The sequence below is a fragment of the Neltuma alba genome, unplaced genomic scaffold, assembly GCF_004799145.2.
Source record: "Neltuma alba isolate B1F8T4 unplaced genomic scaffold, ASM479914v2 tig00011783_pilon, whole genome shotgun sequence".
NCBI lineage: Eukaryota > Viridiplantae > Streptophyta > Magnoliopsida > Fabales > Fabaceae > Neltuma > Neltuma alba.
In genome coordinates, this window is record NW_021636406.1 from 280,293 (window position 1) to 305,069 (window position 24,777).

At 34.7% G+C, this 24,777-nt stretch overlaps 3 protein-coding genes across 7 annotated transcripts; 2 read left to right on the forward strand and 1 right to left on the reverse strand.

Annotated features, from left to right (window-relative positions):
- The first annotated feature begins 1,977 nt into the window (after positions 1-1,977).
- Positions 1,978-7,610, forward strand: LOC114717951 (uncharacterized). Its single transcript, XM_028903198.1, has 7 exons — positions 1,978-2,170; positions 3,176-3,451; positions 3,572-3,627; positions 3,740-3,818; positions 3,913-4,051; positions 5,992-6,105; positions 7,135-7,610. The coding sequence occupies exons 2-7, from the start codon at positions 3,276-3,278 to the stop codon at positions 7,324-7,326; spliced, it is 756 nt and encodes a 251-aa protein (XP_028759031.1). The 5' UTR covers positions 1,978-2,170; positions 3,176-3,275; the 3' UTR covers positions 7,327-7,610.
- Positions 7,611-8,929: 1,319 nt separating this feature from the next.
- LOC114717971 (WUSCHEL-related homeobox 6-like) lies at positions 8,930-11,213 on the forward strand. Its single transcript, XM_028903222.1, has 4 exons — positions 8,930-9,050; positions 9,223-9,573; positions 9,823-9,899; positions 10,797-11,213. Exons 1-4 carry the CDS (start codon positions 8,930-8,932, stop codon positions 11,211-11,213), a joined length of 966 nt encoding a protein of 321 aa, XP_028759055.1.
- A 5,774-nt stretch (positions 11,214-16,987) lies between these two features.
- LOC114717927 (protein ESMERALDA 1) lies at positions 16,988-24,194 on the reverse strand. Of its 5 annotated transcripts, XM_028903160.1 has the most exons (11): positions 23,671-23,752; positions 23,008-23,211; positions 22,190-22,259; positions 21,446-21,513; positions 21,230-21,318; positions 20,394-20,591; positions 19,568-19,772; positions 19,300-19,467; positions 18,893-19,060; positions 18,622-18,812; positions 16,988-17,347 (listed from the first exon to the last, which is right to left on the reverse strand). In XM_028903160.1, exons 2-11 carry the CDS (start codon positions 23,077-23,079, stop codon positions 17,185-17,187), a joined length of 1,392 nt encoding a protein of 463 aa, XP_028758993.1. In that variant the 5' UTR covers positions 23,080-23,211; positions 23,671-23,752; the 3' UTR covers positions 16,988-17,184. The 5 variants fall into 5 exon arrangements, with proteins under 5 accessions (XP_028758993.1, XP_028758992.1, XP_028758990.1 ...); XM_028903159.1 differs by lacking the exon at positions 23,008-23,211 and having other exon boundaries at positions 20,394-20,459; positions 23,671-24,194; XM_028903157.1 differs by lacking the exon at positions 23,008-23,211 and having other exon boundaries at positions 23,671-24,194.
- Between the last annotated feature and the right edge of the window lie 583 nt (positions 24,195-24,777).

Sequence of the window (24,777 nt, forward strand, 5' to 3'; positions counted from 1 at the left end):
AACTTTTACCCAATTTCACTTTTCCATAAGCTACTTTTTCAATAAGCTGCTTTTTCAATCGCTGATCCAAACGGACCTTTGGAGAAGATCCAAGTGAAGTGTCAACGCTTTTTGGACGAGAAGGGAGGCCGAATAGTTTGCTTCTTTATAGACATGGAAGATAAATTGCCGTGGCAGATTCCCCAATCACATAAATAATCTCTTTTTTCTAATTTGTTTTTTGGTCAAAATCAGATAAATGATCTCTAAGTTCTGTTTGAAGTGTGTTACAGTATCACAATATCCTGCAACTCCCCGAAACCAAGTTCTAAAATCATCTCTGGTAATCCTATAGGTGAGGACTGTTACATATGTGTTCTTTCAACTGGTGCAGACCATGTATAAAGTAAGTAAAACAAATTCCTTAATTTTATTTGTCTTTCCACGCCCGTTTAAATTATAACCAGTGTAAGAAGTTTTACAGCAGTTTTTGCATCATCGTTCACGGCTTTTTTGGCCACGCTACAAGTCTCTTTTTATTGAAGACAAATCATATTCGAGCCACTGTCAGATATTAAATATGGATATTTCTCCCAATGGGAATTTTTTTTTTAACAAAAAAATTTAGATGAATTAGCCTTCGGGCTTACCAGGGTCAGTACATGGCTCCAGACTCATTTAGTACTTACAAATCATCTACTAATAAGATCATCATATTGGTAGCAGGATTTAAACTTATGATTTTATAAATTATGAGCAAACTTCTTACCATTAGATAAATTTATGTTGGCAATAGGAATTTAAATCGTAATTTGCTAAAGATATTAGTTTCCTTTAATAGATCCAACTTCCCTGGTATCATCCTTCTTGAACAGACTCAAACAGATGCCGCGGGCATCTTAAAGTAGGCCCAATGCAAACACTTTTTTCGAATGTATTTGGCGCGGGACACAAACACAGGCTTTGTGCCTTCTTGAACTGGGCTGAGACAAAGCCTTTGTGCCATTAAGTATTTAAGTATCTTTTAGCATGGGAAAATAAAGAAAATATTTTGATGTGGAAAACTTAGTCCTTCTCATTAACATTATACTTGTTGTAGCCTTATATATATGTATACAAGTATATATGTATATATGATACAATGAACCAATTTATGTAAATTAAAAAGTTAATTAAAAGGTGATAAATATGTACAAAAAATATTTTTCTAAAATTATCTTTATTTATGGAGAGATTGAGTGGGAGAATAGAAAATGAGCGAGAAAAAGAGGTGAGAGACAGTTGTTTAACTATTGCAGTGACATAACAACGTATAAATTGTGCTTAAAAATGATAATAATTGTTTAAAATTTCAGACATCCTTTACTTATAAATAAGATTATGCCTGTCTACCCAAAAAAAATTGTATATTATATATTTTGTAAAACAAAAGCTTTTTAATACTTCTGTCTCTTTTACGGTTGAAAAATTGTTAACCATAATAACTTACTAATCCATATAAATGAGACGTCACAAATAACATGAACGCGGTATAGCTCATTTAAGTAAATGATTTTAATAAAACACGAGACATTCAGAGTAACGATGCTTTTTGTTTCTAAAAATATATAACTTTAATCCGGAAATTATTGAATAATTAATTTTTTAAATAGGTATTTTTGGATTAGAATTTGGAGTAGTAAATTACATGAATGTACTAATGGTACATTCGATCTTTAATATAAGAACTAGTGTGATATTTAATTTGGTTCTAAATATAAGATTCTAATTCATTTTGTCTCTTATTTATTGATTTTTTTCGAAGTAGTTTTTATAATAATTATACAAATAAAATATTTCATAAAAAAATAATTTATTATAAATAATTAACGTGATAAATTTTTTTTAATTTATTCAAATTATTCAACTAAAAAAATAAAAAAATAGTAATAAATAAACCAATATGGTGACGGAGCAGGGGTTGGGCCAGAGGGCTGCGAATATGCGCGTGGTGATGGTGGAAGATTCGTGGCCGATTCGCATCTTCCCTTCTCAATATTCGGTTCGTTTTTGTTTCCGTCCAAAAATTCAGAAATAGTTCCTTTCGTAACTGAATCAACCACCACCTTCTCATCGTATCATCGATTCTTCTATTTAAGCAAGCTCCTCTCTCTTCCCTTCTCACCTTAATTGCTCCTCCATTTCCGTTCAGGTTCTCTCTCTTTCCTTCTCTTTCTCACTCCCTCACCCACCACTGCTTCCTGATGACACTTGTAAATTCTCTGGCTTTAGATTGATATCGATTGATTTCCTTGGAGAGTTCGGTTTTATATGTTAATAGACGAATGACTGTATAAATTGTCAATGTGATGCTGCTCTATCTGCATATAGATAAATTTTCCTGCTTATCCCTATTGGGGGGCGGGGGGAATTTGGGACTCTTAAGTTGTAAAATAACCTAGATTATTGTCTGGCTCAAGAATGTTGTTTTCCCTTTTTGGGGTAATGTTGACTACTATAGACGGGGTGTAGGATAGTAACCCGATATAGCGTGACTTGGTTGTTGAGAATATAAGATGCATTAAGCAGGAATAATTGTTTAGCTCGCAACATCTTTCAGTAGTTTCAAATTGGTGTTTTAGTGTGTTTTAAACTGCTTATGTTTAATGAATATGCTCGAAGAGCTAAATTATTGCAATAACTTCGTATATATAGTCCCTACCTGATTGTGTTGCACTGTCACCCAAAAAAAAAAAAAAAGAAGTCTGAACGGTATCGATCTAATTGTCTTATTCCCTATGCTTACATCATGTCACTAGTTTCAGTTTCGTTTCTGGCTTTTATAAGTACTTATGAGCTTCAACTTCCCATGGATAATGCTCATTTGGAGATTCTGGACCAGGCCCTTTCGTTGAAACTAGATTAAAAGAGAGGGAGGGGGAGTGGGTTTTCCAAATTTCAGTTAGTTACATGAGAAAATCAATAAATAAATGCTAGCCCATTCACCCTATGAATCACAAATTACGTTTTCTAAATAAGTCATGGCACTTTTTGGGCTAGACTAAGTCGACCTAGTTTTGGATAGGTCTAATGATTTGAAATATACATTATCTATAAATTGTTAGTTGTGTGCCTTTTGTTCATAACTTTAAGATTGGGTTTTCTAGAAACCATAGGACATTGTAAATACTAATGATGATATTTTGTTCTACTGCAGAGCTATTGGCTTGCATCCAGCAATCTCCTTCCAACATCAAACTTGTACCAGCAAATTCTTGCTGGTGCAGAAATTAACCTGCATTATTGTAGGTGTGCATATGTGCCCTACGACTGCATTGAAATATAATAGAGCTCGAGCTCTACATGGTGTGCATGGGGTCCATGTGGATCCTCATTCTCCATTTTCATTGACAGAGACTGATCAAAATGGGAAATTTCAGTCATCAGCTTATGGAGCTTCATTTTTTGGTTCAAATCATCTTCTGTCATTGCAGTGAGTGGAATATTACCAATCATTTAACAAATTACCATTTTAAGTGATAGTCAATATTTGTGGCAGTCAAGCTTTGCAAAACATGCAAAATAACGTGCTACCTACCTATGTGTTCTCCAGACAGGCGTGGCAGCAAAGACCAGCTTGCTTGAGACCCATCAACTGTTGCACCAATGGTACTACTGAGATATTTTCTTGTGGTTTGAGTTTCTGTAATTTTTGTCCAGAAACCTTTCCAATCTCAATAATAAATGATGTGTTTGTTCCAATGTTGATTCCTTTCATCAGGTGATAATCATCTTGCTGAAAGAGTTGCTAACGTGGTCACTTCACTTCCTTTTATAGCTCTAGGATTTAATGCCCCTAGGTAGTATTCTCCTCTAAGCTTATTGTCCTTCTAGACTTGGAAATCATCTTACATATCTTATGAGTAATTAGTCATTATGTATCTCCAAATGTAGGAGGAATCTTAATTCCAAAATGTATGCTAATTCATTGATTGGAGTTGGAGTGGCCTCAAGCATGTACCATTGTTCAAGGGGAAAGTTGAGAAAATTCTTGAGATGGGTTGACTACACAATGATAGCAACAGCAACCGTTGTAAGTCACACATATATAGCTGAGAAATGCCGTTTCGCTACATTTTTATTGCCTCGAACATGCAAAAACCTGAAGCTGGACAATGTCGTGTTTTCTCCATCTTATATATATGTGTGTGTTTGTGTGTGTGTTCCTCTGCATAAATGTGAATTAGGATTATGCAAGTGATATATGGAAGTTCACTAAAAAGGTTTTAGTAGCCCATAGTATAGTCTCTTTTCTGGACACTGTTCAGAGGTGCTGTTAGATTTGATTTTCAAATATAGCTATGTTTAGCGAATTAATTCACTTGCTTCTCAATTTAAGGGGGACTCACTTTTAACTCAGAAAGTCAGTTTCTTTCTATAACTTTTAAAGAAGCAATTCATCCTTGATTGTTAATTTTTTTCACCATTTCCATCATGCGGAAAGCCCTATCTAAATGGCACCAAGTTTTTTTTTTCCAGCTTTTTTTTGGCCAATGTCATATTTCTTGATATTTTCTGTGCTGTATTCTGAGTAAGGATTATATGAAGGATCTATCGAAAATAGGATAATCAACCTAGCAGCCATTGTCTATTAATCTCTTCATCGGGCAGTGGTTAATACTGATCATTAATCTGCTTGATTATTTTCATTAAAACTGGGACAAAAAACGCCACAAAGGCACAAATTGGTTAAGTGAATACTAGGCTAAGCTAACTACTGGGAGGTTGAATAATAATCTTTAAGTTTAAATGACTAACACAGAAATGTAAAATTTATCTTTATCTTCATATCATTAATCACTCGATCTTAACAATGCAATTAAGATATTCTTGGTTGGCTTGTTTCAACTTTTGGTTTTAAGAACTTATCATGTGATACTTGACAGCTTATCCATTTCACCGCTTATAAGCAATAATTTATGTACTTACATTTCTAACCCATTAACTTAGGAAAGAAATATATCTGCTATAAGACTTTGTTGTTCATGTTTAACTTAATGAGCCATGAGAGCCACCACAGGCCTGAGTTGTTTTTGTCGTGATGAGGAAAGGAAAGGTGCTCTCAAGGTTGTTAAGATTGAGATGGTAAATCAGATCAGCTGAAGCATAAAAGATTGAATTGTAGGATCAGATCAATGATGGTGAGACCCTACTGCTCGAGGGAAAAAAATATGAACATATTTGCAGATTTTTTAGATAAGCATAAAACTAAGAAAATCTCATCATACCTCAAGAATACAAGTCAAAATTTGCAAAAGTAAAGGAAAATAAATCATATGCAAACCCAACTCATAAAATGCCAAAATAAAAGTAGCATTGCTTGATCCAAGAATCTTACAAGTTTGATCATAGTCCTTCCACAATCCTGGGTTTTGGGAGGTGGTGTCATAAGACCTCAGAATCTAACTAGCGATCCTGACCAACATGGTTTACTCCTATAATTTAAGAGAGGACTTGCTCTATTTTTTTCCGCTAACTAATCATTTGTGAGACAATAATTTAACATGGTGTCATTACAAGGCATTCTTGTCTTTTTCTCTTTTGTTATGCTGCTTATACACGTAAAAGATCACTTTTAACTTCTGGTTTTACTTTTGGGATTTCCATCTTAACCTGGGATGTCTTCAGAAACAGTTCCAGTGCCACTAGGGGATGCCTGTTGGCAAAGTTACTTTTATTTCCTCTTGAATGTTGAAGCATGTTCTTGTGCATGTATTGCATTCAGCATATTTAATTATTATTTCATATTGTTGTGCAGGCGTGGCAAATATAATGATTATTATGACATCAGTCAATAAATATTTTCTATACACCTTTATTTCTGATGTGGGCATGCATATGACACAATCTGAAATGCCTTCCCGACATTTTCATCACCACAACCCCTTTTGCAGTATTTTAGATTGCCAAATTGAAGATTACTTCAGGTTGCCCAGTCACTGAATCACTTTTGACAATGAAATCTTTCTACAGTGTCTGTCAAGGGCCCTGAGAAATGAGAATCCAAAGATGCTGATGGCGGCAACTGCTGTTTTTCTTCCTGTTCAACCATTGATGGTTTCACTTGTTCACACTGGGATGATGGAGGTAATTCATTTCTTATCCCTTCCTTTGATCTTGATTTATGACAATTTGGTTCCATTACCTTTTACAAGTAATACAACACTGGTTGCTCTAAAAGAACATAAAGGCCTAGTGAAACCTCTGACCTGAATTTTGGACCTTTTAATGGTCTGGTCCAAATTACATGATCTAATTACAGTCCAATCCAAATACAAACTTGATTATGATTTAACTGCTAATCACGTATGACATTTCAAGCTAGAATCAAGTTGCACTTGGTTTCAAGATTTTGCCTTTTCTTTTTGGGTTTTTTTTTCTGGGGTTGAAACTTCTAATCACTGTCGTTTGATTTTTGCTGGGGGTCTAGATGGGGCCGGGAACTTGGTCATATTGAGCTTAATATAAACAGGGCCAACAAATTTGTGGCTTGATTGGGGTTGGCCCTAGGGCCAACTTGGCAGCCCGACCCTCTCTTTGAACAAGAGGATAGAGTTGTATGAAAATTTTAGAGAAAATTAATTTTTTTGTCCTCTAACTTTTAACTTAGTCATGACTCAGTCTCTCAGCTTTTAACTCGGTTATAACTCAGTCCTTAATCTTTTCTCATTTAATAAATCAATCCTTAACATAACTAGCTCACCTTTGAGTCATCACCCCATAATCCTATACGGCAAAAGATGCTGCTGACTAGGTCCCAAAAAAGCTCCACGTTTCATCACTTCATCATCACTCCATCACCCATTCTCTCCCCTCTTTCCCTGAGGTATGTCGAAAAACAAGAGGAGGCAAAGATGATATTATTCCACTATATATATAAATAAACCTGTTAGTTTTTAAATGAAAATAGGATGGTAGGACAATATTGGAAGTATTTTAATGATTGAAGGAATAAACTGAATCAAGTGTTTTGTGAAGGATAAAAATGAAAAGACGTCCATCTGTCTGTGTCTTTCCATCTAGAGAAGAATAGAGTATTCCTGATATATATATATATATATATATATATATATATATAGGCCTTGTTACTCTATAAAGAGAATGAATTTTATGCAGGTAGCATTTGCTAAAAGGGCAGTGAAAGATCCGGACCTGAGGATAGCCCACAATGTGCATAAGATGTCATCGTTGCTGGGTGGTGTGCTTTTCATAGCCGACGATCTATATCCCGAAACTCCATACCTTCATGCTGCTTGGCATCTTGCTGCAGCTCTGGGTGTAGGTACCTGCAACAAGCTTCTGGAATAGAAAGCTGCCAATCATGCAGCTTATGAAACATTCATCAACAATATTTGTCGATATAACCGTTATGATGCGCTTGGATTAGAAAGGGCATTTGTATTAGATTATTAGATCCTCCACATTCATCAACGATCAGATGTAGTTTTGTTATCCTTTATTGTAATCTTATTGATGAGTTTATGATGTTGTATTGTAACTTTTGAGACTATCGAATCTTCTCCCTTAAAGGGACAAGTTTAAATTATATGTTTTAATTATTTTTAAATTTATGATACTTTCATGGATGTTTATATTCTTGTGATATTCTTTTTCACGTTATCACTGGGATAGTTTGTGCTGGACACTATTCTTTATTTATTTGAAACATCCAGACAAGAAAGTTAGTTGTTCAAAACAGTTAAAAGAAAAGTATGATATGAAACGATGAGGAAGAAGGGAGAAACACAATACAATTCTAATGTTTTAGGACTTTAAAAACAACTTTTTAATCACAAGGCTTCAAATCCTTGTAGAATCAAATGCATTGTGTTAGTAACAGTATGAATGAAGGAGCTAGTGAATTAAGTTTGTTGTTAAACCAACTAATAATCATATAGAGACGAAAACAGCGTTAAGCTAGTGATCTTCACGCATGACTCTAAACTCTTTATAGGGCTATGTACCAGTTATCAGCTTTTTGATTCCCTTCATTCAAAAGCTTTTGCCGTTAGAAGTCGCTATCAAGCTATTCACCACACGCAGTGTCTAGTGTGCATATATAGTAATATTGTACTGTGTCAATGTATAATATATATAGAGAGAGAGAGTTAGGTGTCATTTTTTTTGGCTAAAATATATGTATCATTCTATTAGAAGTAATCCTATTTGAGGCATTGTCAAGCATTAAATGTGAGCACTTCTCCGAGCACGGATTTAAACTTTAGTTTGCCACATTGTGAGGGACTAACTCCTTCTGCTAGACCCAGCTCCTATTAGTGTGAGGTGTCATATCTGGAGAGAGTAGCTTTCAATGAAGAAAACGAACTGTGAAAGCCTTGATATACGATGCTGAAGGCACTGTTAATGAACAATATTTAAGTAGCTTTTGCTGCATTCGTTGATCTCAGAAAAATACGTTCTTTTTTATTGGACAAAAATTAAAAAATACAATTATACCTTCTTTTTTTTTCTGTTTTCTTTCTTTCTCTACATGTAGGCCGGTATATATATTTCACATGTCTATTACTGATTCGATCTTCCTCCTAAAATTTTGTATACACATACGCACATACTTGATATATGGAACCTATCCAGGTTAAGACGATGCATCTATTTTAAGTAAAATATAACGACTTCTCCAAACACAAAATTCATCACCTATACTTCTCTCCCGCTGATTTTTAATGGGATACAATAGTCAACTAATCAATTAACTCTCTCTCTCTCTCTCTCTCTCTCTCTATATATATATATATATATGTACGCATGTGGCTTGTTCCTCCTTACCATAAGCCTCTCTCTATTACACACTACTTCCTCCTCAAGCTTCAAACCCCAAACCTCTGATTCACTGACCCATTTTCCTCAACTATATAATCAAAGCTTGAAAGTGCTGATCATATTTTTCAGTATGTCTGATTCACTCGGTGCATTCAAGCTTCACTCTTACTGCACTCCAAATCCCACCATTATTTCTCCATCATCAGCTCCAGAAATAACTCCAAATAATCCTTATTCTCTCTGTGCCCACTGTACCAATCTTTTCTCCTTCAATATTTACCATCTCGGTAAAACCTCACTTTTTCTTTCTTAAATTCCTAACTTCTTTTTATGGACTCTTTCTTACGTTAATAGTATGTATTGATCTTTCTCATTTCATTTCTCTTTTGGTTCTTGTCGATCCAACCACGTAATTAATTACAGGTTACGTTGGAGAAGAAGCAGGTATTACAAGCAGCTCATCAAGGTGGAGTCCAACACCTGCGCAACTGCTATACCTTGAGCAAGTTTACAGACAAGGAACTAAGACGCCAACGGCTCAACAAATCCAGGTAATAGCTTCGCAGCTACGTCGTTTTGGCAAGATCGAAGCCAAGAATGTCTTCTACTGGTTCCAGAACCACAAAGCAAGAGAGCGCCAGAAACGTCGTCGTTGCGCCGACATGGAAATCTCTCCTCCCCCTTCTTCTCCTTCTGCTCTGCAAGAAAAAGATCATCATATGTGCGCTATGGGATTAACCTCACAAAACCTATCACCCCTACACGTTCTTCAAGGTATAACAGTTAGTTAGGCATATATACATAAGCTTTTAATTGTCCTAGTGATGAGTTTAGTTTACAAGATTGCGTTAAAGTTGATGAGTAGTGTAAGTTTAAGATATCAGTTCACTGAAACCCTGATGCTGCAACTTTATACGGAGAGAGAGAGATATTATAGTGTTACATATAAATATTTTAATGATTAGATTTTGTGGGAGGAAAGATTTGAAGTAGAGATTTGATTTGTCTGGACATTGTGTTCAGGATTGAGAGGGACAAGTTATGAAGTTAAAGAGACAAAGAAGTGGTCATCTTCTTCAAACTGCAGTGCACTTGCAGAGGTCTGTACTGTACATATTATCTTTTGGCTTTGTGTTTGGTACATATATAGATAGCCATATATTACTCATATATATACAAACATATATATAGGTTGGCAAAAAATATATATATATAGAGAGAGAGAGAGAGATGCCCTAAAATCGATTCTAAAGGACGATAATAATAGCATCCAATTATTTGCTTCCCAAAGTCAATGAAAAATGTCAGGCCACAAAGCACATTTTAGGAATATGAAAAAGCAAGAAATACAGTAAAAGAGATTCTGGGTAAACTAGGTTTGGTCTCCATCTATCATGCATAAATTAAGAGTTAAACCACATGGGTATTATTTATGACACATGTAAATTATATGTAAGTGAATCCTCCCTTTCTTGTCAAAAAAATGTATTATACACATGTTTACACTTTGCATACGCGTTTATTTATGATTATTAGTTAGTTCAAAATATTCAATAGATACACCTTTGATGTTCTTTTTTTCCAAAGCAAACATGAGATTTTATAAATTTGTTTAGAAACTAACAATACGGTTTAAATAACAAATACATTCTTTGATTATTGCAGATTGTGCAGTTAGAGAAGCATAAATTGAAGAGATTTCAACCTTGCATACTTCATATCACTTTCCAATATATTTTAAGATGCAGAAGATTAATTTTCATTTGTCATTATATATCTATCTAAGCTATTTCATATACAAATCGTTGGACTGAATAGATTAAGCAGTATAATATCAGTCTTAAATATTCCCAATCTATTAAGATTTTAATTAATTTTTTATGTTGTTACTTGTTAGTACTAATAATCAAGATTTAATCCTTCAACCCAAAAATAGTCCCACACCACTATTAGCTACAATTCATATTATGAATCTCAACACCATCTGAAATTTGCAGGTCTCTGATCCGCTGAATAGAGCAGAAAGAGGAGCTTATAGAAGGACTCAAAGGGAGGAGAGAGAGACACGGATTTTGAGAATCAAGAGAGAGAAAAGCCAAGAAGCTAAGTGCCAAATTGGAGATATGTCTTGCTTCCTTTCAAATTCCAAGCATCTCATCAAAAGCATTACCACTTCAACTACAACTCATCATACACAAAATTCAAACCCTACAAATTATGATCGTTCTGCTGAAGAAGAAGAAGAAGTTGCAGATGACAGAACCCTTGAGCTGTTTCCTCTTGAGCGATCAGATGAAGATGAGGGCCTTTGTGTCACTGAAAGAAGGAAAGAGAAATTCTGTTCCTTCAATGCTTCCATGGACTCTGAAATCACTTCCAATCAGTTTTTTGAGTTCCTTCCCTTACGAAACTGAAGGAATATAGTTGGCATATAGTTGTTATATCCAAATGTTGCGTGCTATGAGACATGTTTTAGTCTATCAGGTTCACATCTTCGAGTTCGAAAGTATCAATTTTTTTAAGAATGCTGCGTAGGTGTATCCCTATATTAATATTACTTGCCAATGTAATATTTATGGGTTTAATTAGATGCTCTAGGATGCATATATATATATTAATTAAATTTAAGATAAAAAGGATCATATATAAAATTATAATTGCGTATATATCAAGATGTATTATGTACAAGTTTGAGGAGTGCGACTCATTAACTTAGTATCATGCGTGCGTGGTGCATCCAGTTACTATTTAAATAGCTGATATTTTAGATACTGAAAAGAAGCAAAATTATGACAGCTTTTCCTATTCATAGACATGCCAAATTCTGTTAAAGAGGATGAAAGAGAAAGAATGAGTTCTAAAGCTAATATAAGTTGAACCCATCAAGCTACTAAAAATGATAGGTTAGGGTTGGCTAAAAGTTAATTACTAGTAAACAAAGCTTTTCAACCGTACCATTAATCCACAACCTGATTGGCGGGCTAATCTGTATTTATTTTTTTTTTGTATTTTTTAAATTTTATTAATCATTATATGTATATTATTAATTATATTTTATATTTTATCTAAAAAATAAAAAAATACTTATACCATTTATTTATTTATTTGGTGTTTTTAATTAAGTATTTGAAGGAAAGATAAAAATTTTATTATATTTTTTATATTGTATAAGGAAAAATATTTAAAAAATTAAAAAAAATTAAAAAAAAAGAAGAAGAAAATAATAGTTGGCGGGTTGGCAGGCCAAGCCGTCAACTCACCATGGTGGGTTAGGGTTGGCTAAAAGCTAACCTCCCATTACACAAGACTTTTTAACCCGCACCGTCTAACCTTAAACTGTCACAGGTCAACCTGCAACCCACGGGTTAGCCCGTATTACCACCCCTATCTCGCATAGACCAAAATCTCCTAGCTAGGCAAATCTTCTAAAATAATAGAATAGCTTACTTAATTAATGGGTTAATACAATTTTTGATTTCTTAAATTTATCCTCATTTTGGTTTTGGTCCTTTAAATTTCAAATTATAGGTTTTGTTGCTAATTTCTCTCCATCTATGTTAGTTCCTATAATTTAATAAAAACTTGTACCATTTTGCTCATTGAAGGGCCAAAACTCATGATTTAGAACTTAATGGAGTAAAATCAATAATTCATGCAAATCTAAGGAACTAAAAATTATATGAACTGTTAATTAATTCATGGAAAAGTAACCGTAAGTTGTTGTTTAAGACTTTAAGCAGACCGACAAAATGAGGAAAATGGAAGGCTTTAATGAAGCTGAAAAATGATTGAATATTGAAAGGGATAAGATCTGCGTACGATTTTGCAAAGCTGAGAATGGCAGGAACAGGAAACTTTTCTCATCTCATCGCTGAAACATCTGCAAACAATGCCTCAAGCAGAGAGAGTCAATGCAGGACAGCAAAATGAGTGTACCAACACTCAGATATGGCGCCGACACAGGACGACATCCTCAGACTAATTAATAAACATTCATAATTATTACATATAAACCTCTGCTCAACTTTTTATCTTGGTGCGCACCATTGACCCAGTGGCTCTCTCTAAAATTCACATCCTTTTTTTTTTTTTTTGATTCAATCGATATGTGTTTTATAGACAATCCTTTCGGAATTTGGCTTACAAATATTTAAGCAGGCAATTCACCAAGAAAAAAATTATTGAAGCAGGCATATAATTTCTCAAATCTTCAAATCGTTGAACACTTGAAGATATGCATTTTTATAAATTTTGTCTGTTATATACATAATCCGTTTCAAACTTGAGTTATGAGTAGTAGATCGTTTCCCTTATCTTCAAGTCGCATACAAATAAATAAACTCCTTATATATTTTGTTCTATTAGAGAAAAAAAAAAAGCAAAATTAATTAACGGGGAGGGACTTATATATCAATCATACCCCCGAGCGGATGAATCACAATTCCAAGCAGCCTCATCACCAACTAACTATATACGGGCTTCGTCTCCTCGTTGATTGCAGCTATATATACCTAATACAAGAATTAAATCTGACTTCTAATCAAACAAATGTGATTTGGGATGAGAGTTGAAAATCTGAGCATGGAAGAAATAAAACTTGATGTGAAGGAGTCATATACATCACTGAGAAACTATAGATTATAAGGACACACTGAAAACAAAACTCAGCTATATAAGGAGCTAAATAAAATGTGAGAAATATAAGAAATAAAAGGTGAAACGTTCTACGCAGTACACTAATGAGTGTGATGAATAGTAACACGGATGAGCTGTGAACGCACGATACGTACGGTAAGGGATGAATGTGAATAGGAATGCTGAGAAGCTGCGAAGTTAATGATAGCAAAGAGCTGTGAAAAGGATGGTGAAGTGCTGAGAAAGAGTTTGACCTGAAAAGTTGAGTATTAGAATAATTCATTTTCTACAAATTTAGGGACTCACTATACCATTTTAGCCGCTTGCCCACTTCCACTTCTTGAGCTACGTAGTGCGATGACAAACACATATACAATGAGTACGTAGTGTGATCACAAAGCCTTGTGATGATAAAAAAGGATATGGTATTCTTGTTAAAGGAGGATGTGGTATTTCTTAATATTTGTATCTTCAAAGTATTATTCATTATGACAACAATTTTATAATACTCCTCTGATCTTTAATATAAGACCCATTTAACTAATTTGATTAGATTAAGAAAGTTAGATAAGTTGGTTAATTATAAGAAAAGTGACACATTTTTCCTAAAACATCATAATCATCTTTCTTAATACCCTATCTCCCTCTTCTATTTGATTATAATTGAGGGAGTATCCATAGAGGTAATTTAGAGAAAATTGATAAATATGAGAAATAGATCTGATATTTAGAACCAAAACCAACTCAACAATTGGGTCCTATATTAAGGACCGGAGGAGTAGTTCTTTATTGGGTTTAACCTTACGTGATATATTTTTTTTTTTATCATAATACTTCAAAACATAAACATTTAAAAGGAGGGGACTAACTGAATAGGAGAAATGTCAACCTAAAACAAGAATGTTGGGTGCATTTCTAAAACAACCTAAAGAAAATTTTCTGGTTCAAAGTTACCGTCCGCCAAAGCCAAAAAAGTGACAATATTCCCAGAAAACAAAATGAATTGCTATTTTGTAAGCCACACAAGTAATGACTCGAATACATATAACCATGTAATATCCACCTGATTAAGACATTGGTATGCATATAACAACACATTGTATACGTTCCATGAAATCAGCTTATTTCTATTGTTTAAACAACAAAACAGTACCTGTGCATTTTTAAAAAAATGCTTTCCATGTTATTTTGGAGGGAAAACAATAATTTAACATATTACCTAAACCAATTGACTATGTGATGGTGCCTTTGTTGTTGAAGCACTCAATTAATCTAAGTCCCAATTAATTTGTAGTTTAAGATCAACCTAGGTTATTACTTTTAAGGAGTAAGTTATGGGTTTCTTTAAGTAAAAATTTAGGTGAAAAATATAGTAAAATGGACCTAAACTAAAATGCAAAATTTTAATTCTAAATGCAAAATGCAAATGTCCTAAAAATCTATATGAAAATTAAATTAAACTAGATGACTGCAAATGCAATTTTTAGGAGGATTTTTTTTCCAGAAGGAAAAATTAAAATGATAAATAAAGAAAATTAACTAGAGAGGGAAAATTAACAAGTAAAAGTGAGAGGTTTCTCTTCAGGTACGGTAGAGGAAACTACTTATGAGTCGCATGGATTTAACCTTCATAACCTAAATCAATTAATTAAACCCAAGAAAAGTGATAAGAGAGTGGAATTAATAAGTCTAATTACCTACTTGAAACAAAAGGAATCCTCAATTTCAAAAACCCTTAAACCATTAGAGAACCCATAACGATATAAGGTTGGTTAATTAAACTCATTAAAACCAATGAAAATAATTCTAATTAATTCTGAAAATTATGCTTAAAATTATCTAATCAAAGAACTAGATAATTTACCAACTCAATTAAACAATCAAGAGGTAAAAGAACCCAAATTTGCAATTCAAACCACATTAATAATTAAATCCATAATGAAAACTCAATTATAAATTAAATTAACAATGCAAAGGTTCATAGACACAAATTCCAACAAGTATTTCAATACAAATAAAATTCAAATATCAATCTAATCTAAGAATAAAAATAACAATCTAGAACTAACTTGTCTCACAAAAATAAAATAATCTCAAGTCCTTGAATTAAAAAGATAAACGGAATATCATTTCCTTGTAGTATTCAAGTGTTAGTCCAAGGCTCAAGTCTTCTCTATGCTCCTCCCAAGTTGTCTCCCAAACAAGCTCAAGCTGCCATCAAAATGATCTTCCCTCCAAGCTCCATGAAACTCACGGTCATGATGACTTGTGAATGATGAAGGGTGGTGTAGGTGTGTGTCTGAGGAAGGGAATTAGTTGAATGGATGATAATGAATAATGACTTTTTGTACGTGTAGTAAGAAAGCAGAGGATGTGAATTGATGATGGTGAGAGAGGATGATGCGGAATCAAAGAACGTGTTGTTCCTTTTTGGTGACTATGGAATGGTGGAAAATATGAGGCAAAGCGTGTCTAGAGGGATTGGTGAAGGAAGAGATTTTTCGTTCCCTGGTGAGAGGAATGAGAGGAATATTTTAATGGGAAGAAAAGAAAATTCTTTTAGATCTAAGGCTTAAGCCCATTAGTAGTTAATTTAGCCATTTGATATTAGCTTTTGGATTGTGCTTGAATTCTAAGAAATAATCTTAGACTGTTGGATTTCTTATATACTCTTTCTTGTCCTACAAGAATTTAAGTGCATCTATTAATGTATATTATATCTTAATAGAATATAATCTATATTAAAATTAAATATTAGATATGCATAAAAATTAGACAAGAAATCACAAAACTTTCCAAAAATCAATCTTCCCAAAACCATGAGACATGTTTTCAAAAAAATAGAAAATATTAATTCTAAGCTGAAAATAGGAAACCACAAAATATTTATATTTTTAATCCAAAATCTCCATTTTTATGAAAAATCCAAAAATCAACCAATCAATCCGATAATACATAAAAATCCATTTAAACTCAAAATTATCATTTAAATTTTAGATTAATATAGGATAAAATACATAAAAATTAGGCTTTATAAGAAATAAGATGTATTTATGTGAGAAATAAGATGTATTTCCAGATTCTGAACTCAAGATAAGAACCCTCAGGTGTCACGTCCAACCATAAATCTAGAAATCTATAGAGCTTATGCATTTGCTTGTAACGCAAGACAAATGAATTAATTACATTTAACTATTTCTTCACTAAAATAATGGGGAAACAATGTAAAAGAATAACAAATGGAGCTGAGATACAAAGTTTATACATCGGACAATGAAACCCTAATTTTGAAATCAATTGAAAAACAAACTAAAAATCAATTTGAAAATAAAAGCAATGTAAACGAAACTATCCGGGGCTAACTCCAACTAATGTACAATCAGGGTGTGAAGTACGTTTGTCATTTCACAGCTTGTTAGATACAGTAGCTGCTGATTCATTCAAACATGAAACAATCTTCAATCAAATGTTGTGGGAGTGCTTCCTGCGAAGGAACAAGTTCCAATCTGTTGATAGTCGGCATCACATAAAAAAAATGATGCCACTTCCTTCAAATCCAATCCCAAGCAATAATTAGACCCATGCGACCGTCAACAAAATCCTCTGGTCACCTGAAAATTCTGTTTACCCTCTCACCAGAGGGGAAGGGAAGATATAAAAATTGAAATAACCATAGCACCAGAAAAAGATGCTCGTCAACAACGCATTCTGACAAGGTTATGGCGAAGAGGTAGCCATCAAGTTTCCAATTCAATTTGCTCTTGAAGATCTAGACTGATCAGTTCTATTTGCACGGCACATGCAGTGTGGGCATGGAAAGCTATATATTGAATCATTAGGTCTTTTTAGCTCAAACCCCTTGGAATCACTATGCGACCTCATGCTCAGCAGTTGACGTTTGAGAGTCTTCCATCTGGAAATTAATCATAGAGAAGGAACTCTTCAGAATTTCTAGTTTCTACAAGGATTAAACAACTGTTATCTTTTCATAAGAACATTAACAAACTGGAATTCATCAGAATCATTTCTTTGACTATTTTAATTAGCATGAGGTGCTGTCCTGAAAGTGATAAAAAAACTAGGCAAACTTAAATACACTCCGATCAATAAAATTTATTGCTATTGACAAGACTCTTGCATTCATAATTTTGTACAGATGAGGCTATCTCAGCTCCCCATGTGTCCCCTTGTTATTCTTTGTGTGGACCAATATTTTCTATGTGGGATATTTGTTGATGGCCTAGATAGGCATGGTCCCTCAGTGGTCAAACTCTTCAGAGGTTTTGGAAGCGTATGCTTCCTCAAGTTCAATAAGCATACAGGATGCCTCTAATCCTTCTCCCCACCCCAAAAAAAAAACTATTTTAATTGAATTATCGTGTTTCAAATCCATCTTATCCTATTGTCAGCTTCAGAAATAATGACCATTCACAGCATGCTTCTGTGAAGATTGCAGAATCAGCCTCGTGGGGAGGCATTGGATGCAGAATTCTTCATTGTCCATCAACTGTAGCATGAATTGAGGGAATAGTCTGGAACTTTGCTGGAACCAATGTTGAAGACGTGTGAATGTGTTAAGTGACTGCAGAAGCTATAAACACTATTACCAATTCTGATAAATCTCGACATCATTATATAGAAATTTACTCCCTCCGGTCTTATTTATAAGACACTTGAAAAGAGGGTATTATGGTCCTTAATATAAGGCACCACATTGATTATTTGTTACAATTTTCTTTGGTTTTTCAATCTTTATGCAATGTTGATGTAGGAAAGTAGGAAACCTTTTAAGACAGAGTTTCAAGGTTTTCTTTAATTCTGGAGAAAAATGTTGAAAATGACTTACAAATGGGACCAAAAAGGGTATAGAGGAAGCCAAGTAGTTACTAGCAAGGGATTGATTGGGTTTTATCATTCAATCCTTTGCATAGGGAAGGAAATGAATGTGCTAACTTTATGGCGGATGTCACAACCTAAGCTATGATGTATCATGTATGTTTCCTTGAGTTCAATAAGCATGCCTCTAGTAAGTGAAATATTAATGCTTCATGCAATCTCTGTTTATTACTGTTGTTGATTATGTTCAAAGAAAATAAAAAAGCTAAATTTGTAGTCTCATGTATCAACTATTCCTGCTGCATAAAACTGAACAAAAGAGAAATAACAGTGAAGTAACATGATACATACCCAATATTGGGATTATCAAAAAATAATGCTAACTTGCGCTTATCAGGCTTAATTGTCTTAGCATGTCCACCATATAAGTATCTTCGGTGGCCCACTAGAAAATGAGGAAAGTTACCACCTTGAGTGGTGACAAACACCTCACTATGAAGACAAACAGTGTAGTCTATAGCAGCCATCCTGGAAGAATAGTTCTAGAAGAAGCAACTCAAGTCAAAATCACAGCCGTTAATCAACTGAATGTGGGAAGCTGCGCCAAAGTAGAAAAGTGTACCTTAAATGGAGCAAGCTCCTCTTCAGATGCCAAGGTTTCCTTTGTCTGCAAATTGGGAAACATTTCCAGTAGCGGAGCCATATTTTTCTCAGCATTATATATCTTTCCAGATGCCAAAAAGATAGATGTGTTCTTAGAGAAACCCATGCCCCTAAGCATCAATCCCACCTGGAGAAACACATCAACGATAATTTTGAATGGCAAAGTTCAAGGGAAAAATAATTATAATTTGCCATCAGGACAAGAACAGTAGGGACTAGGGACATGACAGTGATGAAACAAAAAAGAGACTTCCACTAAGCTTTGAAAATCCTAGCAAAACTAAAAACTTCCACGATGAAGAGTCACTTAAATATTCCTTCTAATCTTGCAGATGAAGACCAAAAGAGATTCAAGAAGACTATCACCTCTAAAGGAGTGAGGGGACACTTCCCATTAATCCTGTTAACTCCGGGACGTATAACTCGTCCAGGTTTTGTAAATTTCCCTTTCCAACCTCTTTCTCTTGCTGCATCCATGTCATTTTTTTCTTGCTTCCCCCCATCAAAAACACAACATGAGAAAGCAACCATATCCTGCACATGATAATACATGGGCCAACAGTTGCAATAAAAATTTAAGATACAATGTTTCACAATTAGAGAAACAAAATATTCATATCTGCTTAAATCTAACCTCTTCAAAACGAAGATGTATGGAGACATATTTGCCACCATTTGCTCCACTGCGTTCTCTCATCCTTGTGACCAAAGATTCGCCTAGAGTTAATATAGGACTAGAAAACCGTAAAGCCTCATAATTTGCTAAGCATCTAAGTCGCTGGACAGCTGGAGGAGCATCAAATGACAATCTATTTGCAAAAGGAGAAATCCTTATGACCCTGCATGGTTTAATAGAGAAACTTCTTAAAAACACCGGCCATAATAGTTTCCCCTCTTTGAATTTTAAAGTTTATCAAGCTATTCGTGGGAACTCATTTCACCATTTAAGCTTTTAAATTGAAACCAGCTTTGCATGGTATCAAATCCTCCAAGACCAAGTGACCAAGAGTTCAAACCTTGTTGCCCCTCATTCGCCTCACTTTGTTTAAAACAAATTATGTTTCAACACAAATGTGGCGGCTCAATAGTTTGTCAACACCTCAAGTCCAAAGGGCTTTTGCTGAGGGGCAGTGTTAGAGGATATAATAAAGCTATTCACAGTCCTTCACTTAACAGCTCAAGTTTCTAAGTTGAAATGGTCTTTTACATAACCTCTAAACATAAATTATAACACGCCATAATGTAAAGATATCTTTTGATAATTCTTCTACTTTCCAATGTAAAATTACCTATTACCTACTTTTCCAAAGTTTATTCAGTTAGAAGGCAAAGAAATGTTAATATTTTTTTCTAAAGGCTAACCAAAAAGAAGCATTGGCCATTTGCATCATTTGACAGTTACAGGTCATGCTACTATAAGCTATAATTAGAGATTCTTCACACAGTGATCCTATACTCACTTTTCTTCAAGTAACTTTGGGAGTACTGTGTCTCTGTAGTACCCGATAGAAGACCACGCCTTTATCCTGAAATTGTAAATGTTTGAGAGGTTGCTGCCAAATCTTTCCATCAGGTACTCAGGAATCTTATTGATCACCCGAACATCATTTTTCAAGGTATTGACAAAGTATTCTTCATCATAAATGTCCCTAAATTTGCTGAACACACAAACATAATCAGTTTATTCTGCTTGAGGGGAAAACTTTGGTAACTATCAGCATTAATATAAAGGAATTGTTATTTAAATACAATATGAGCTGCTAATTAAGCAAATGCATATACAACCGAAACCAAAGGGAAAATGCTGCCAAGTGCATATACCACTAAAACCTTCAACATCAATGGTGAAACTTATTGTTTCTAAAAGAGAAATCAAGTCTGCATTCAAAAAAAGAAGAATTTATCTCAGCTTTAGTTGGAAAAAATAACAAAGAGAACGAGAGAAAGATCAATGGTACTGAACATTGGAGTAACAAAATGATCCAATCCAATTTTATAAAAGTGACAACAAAAATAAAAAAGGAAAGGTGAAATGAAGAGTAAAGTAAATGCAGTCCAAAATAAGAAGGATCCTACATTCCAACCTCAATCTAAGTCATTCTTGTCCAACCAACTTCATTTTGTAAACTAGAACGACCAATTCAAGATTAATAAGCAAACCAAAATGACAATAGTATAACACACAAAAAACCATTGTTTTCAAAAGTAATATTGGTGAATAGCTATGCCAGCGTCAATTTCTAGACTTTCTAGTCCAAAAATAAAACAAAATTGAAAGATGGAAAAGAAGACAAACCTAGGATCTTTCCATATGCTGTGATAGTGGAAGTTTGGGATCAGAAGTGTAGCATTCAGATAGCCAGCCACTGCAACAGCATTGCATATCTATGAAGCATTGACAACATTCATGAAAATAACAGTCAAGAGTAGTGCTATCTCAAGCAATCTTCAGGGCAAACTACAGTAACTATTTATGTATGAAACAAGAGACGCACAGAAAAATGAAACTGACCGATGTCCTTTGTTGATTCAAGCCACCATTGGCCTCTATATATATGATACCATTTGATTCTGGGAGGCCTATCAACGATATGGGAAATGTAAACCAAGTTCAAAAACCACCAAATGTTGGCAGAGTATATACTCATACTTTCTAATATTAAAAACATAAATACTAAAACTTGATCTATGAGGGGTGTATTATTCAAAAGCAATCCACAGTATGAAATAATTGATGATCCAATTAGCAAGAGGAAACTGGTGCAGATAAAAATCAAGATAGCCTAAAAAGATAAAATGGAGTAGAATAGGATTCTAAGTCATCAAAGACAATGAATGCTAAAATCATCAGCTCCTTATTTGTTTGTTGCATCATACTCCCCTTGTCGTCCAACGGGGCACAAGTATCATGTTTCTCGAGCACAGGGCCATCAGGAAAAAGGAAAAATGCTAAAAGGCACCCAGTGTAATACTACCTTCCATGCAAAAAGAAGCAAGAGAGGAATGCAACAAGAGAATTAGCAACACGAAGCTGCTTCATGCACTCCAAGATAAAATAAACAGACAAGCTTAGATTTTATTTGAAGCCGTATTTGTGTAATCACTGCATCTTGTTTGACTAAGACAAAGCAACAAAGCTAACAAGAAACAGCATATGTCCCCAAGCCCCCACCATTTCCAGACAAGAAAACAGTTGCTGACACTAGTATGCCACAAAGTCCAGCTGCGTATCAATTCAAATTATATTATACTGTACCTTCTGAAGATTTGCTGACACATGGTTTCCACAAACCACCTTTGTAGGAATTCTTCCATATTGTTGATATCTGAAATAAATTAAACTACCTATGTCAAGAAACATGACAAATATGACAGGAAAGCAAAGTGGTGCTCAGAAGCATGAAGAGTATTAACAACAGTAATAAATATGAATTTAACTGAAAATTAGATTGTGGGCCCATGCTTTTCATGCAATCTGAGATGAGTTGTACTATTCATATTTTATGAATAGTACGACTTCCAAGAGATTTTATATTATATGTAGGATATAGATCTAAGAGAGTAAGAAAAGAAAGTCGAACAGATGATAAAACCTATGTAGCCAGAGGATGACAGTTACCAAAAATCATAGTACCCTTACATGAGCACATAAACAATGTAGTCCTGAATTTTCAGATGTCAGAAGTGTGAATCAACTTTAAGTACGTAAACCAACGCAGTGAAAATGTGTGATATCACACATGAAACATTTTCGAAGTGAAAATATAGGTCCTGCGTTCTTAACAGCTAAACAGAGATATCCTGAACTTTCAAGATGTTCTTATTATCAAAGAGAGATTCTGTTTCTTCATTTCACTAATATTACAATGACATCAACTCTCCATGCCTCAAGGGAATCCTCGTTAGAAGGGCAAAGGGATTAGCAAGTAAGCTCGCGACAAAGCAGCAACCAGAATATTGCCACTTCTCAACTAAACTGTACAATCTTTTTGATGTGCCACTTCTCCAAACAACAAGCTGGACAATACACAATACCAAAAATAATTGTCACTTGTTAATTTGGATCCCCATTACACCAAATACGAGTAGCAAGAGCTGCAACACCTCACAGTAATCCATTTCACTTTTGTAAATCACTTTTTCCATTGGAAGTGAGATGACATCATTTTCCTCAATCAGAAATATGTTATTATCCAGCTCAAGCTCAACGGTCAAATCAACTGGTCATTTTGCTTCCGTCAGATGTCTAGCAAATGGATTCAGACTGAACGAAGTTGTCTAGAAATGCATCAAAGAGGTAAAAAATTGCTCTTCCTCAAGTAAGTCAGCAAGAGTCGAATAAAAAATACATCAACATTATGTAAAAGTCCAGATGCATCGCAAGATTAAAGCTAAGTTTAAATACAAACATTTGAAATAAAAAAAAGATGCAAAACTAGAGTATATTCCAAGCCTTTCGGTTCTTAATTCATAAACTTTCCGAACAAGCTGGGACAATGCAATACATGTAATGAGATCCGAATCAGTAGATCGACAGAATCACAAGAAAGCCCCATGAATCTTCAGAATTCAAAAGAAACCAGAGTAAAGGAAACAAAGAAAAGAAACCCAAATTGGACTACAGAAAGTGATCGAAATTCAAAAATTGAAGTATCAAAACAAATACTACTTCTGAGTTAGAATTCAGAGCCATTTGACAAGAGAAATGCAACCAAGCAAATCTGCCACAATACCAACCGCATCAACGGAGGAATTATCGGCATCCATCTCAAGGCGTAGCTTCGCATACAGCTGTGGGCTCCGGTACACAGACCCAGGAGCAGGGCGGTGCTTGATGACCGGAACGACGTCGAACGAGGCTGTGCCCATGTAGAGGAGCATGCCGGAGATGTAAATAAGAGGAGCAAAAAGGAAGAGGCCCTGGCGCCGAAGTAGGAAGGAAAGAAAGAGCCAAGAGAGTCGCTGGGCAGCGGTCCTACCAGCCGGCTGAACGGGAGAGAACCGTCGGGCCTTGGACTGACCGCGACGTAGCCTGGGAGACCGGAGCGGCGACTGAGGCGACGACGGAGTGGAGTGGCCACTGCTGGGTAGCCGATTGAGGGGGTGCATTTGGGATCAAACTATCTACATCACAGGAACTCACAACAAGTGCATGTACGAAGACGCATCCATCATCGCTCAGAACCTCTCTGAAGATTTAAGAAAAATCCAGAGGGAGTGAGAAGGAGACAACCAGACAGACAAAATGGCAACTTGTGTAGGGGGCAATTGGGATGAATGACGAGGAAGGAGAGAAAACTTTGCGCTAGGACAGAGAGTAAGAGAGAGCGAGCTGGAGGAGAAGAGCGTGCACGTGCTTTGGCCCATGACGGAGACGGAAATGGGTTCGGTTCGCCAGTTGGCTAGCTTGGCAGGTTTTTCTGGGTCCTACGTGGAATTCACCACTAGAAGGAGCAACAATTATAATACCTGTGCGGCTGGGCATGATAAGAACTCATTTATAATTTTCAAATAAGATCTTAGAACCAGAAATACTATCTTTAATATAAAATCTATTTAACTAATTTAATTAGATTAAAAAAGTTAAATAAGTTAGTTAATTATAAAAAAAAGTAACACATTTTTCCTAAAACACTATAATCATCTTTCTTAATACCCCATCTCTTTCTTCTACTTAATTATAGTTGAAGGAGTATCCATAGAGGTAATTTAGAGAAAATTGATAAATATGAGAAATGGGTCTTATATTTAGGACCAAAACTAACTTAACAATTGGTCCTATATTAAAAACCGGAGGAGTAATAATTATTTTTTTTAAAACTATATTAAAGACATGTTTTGTTA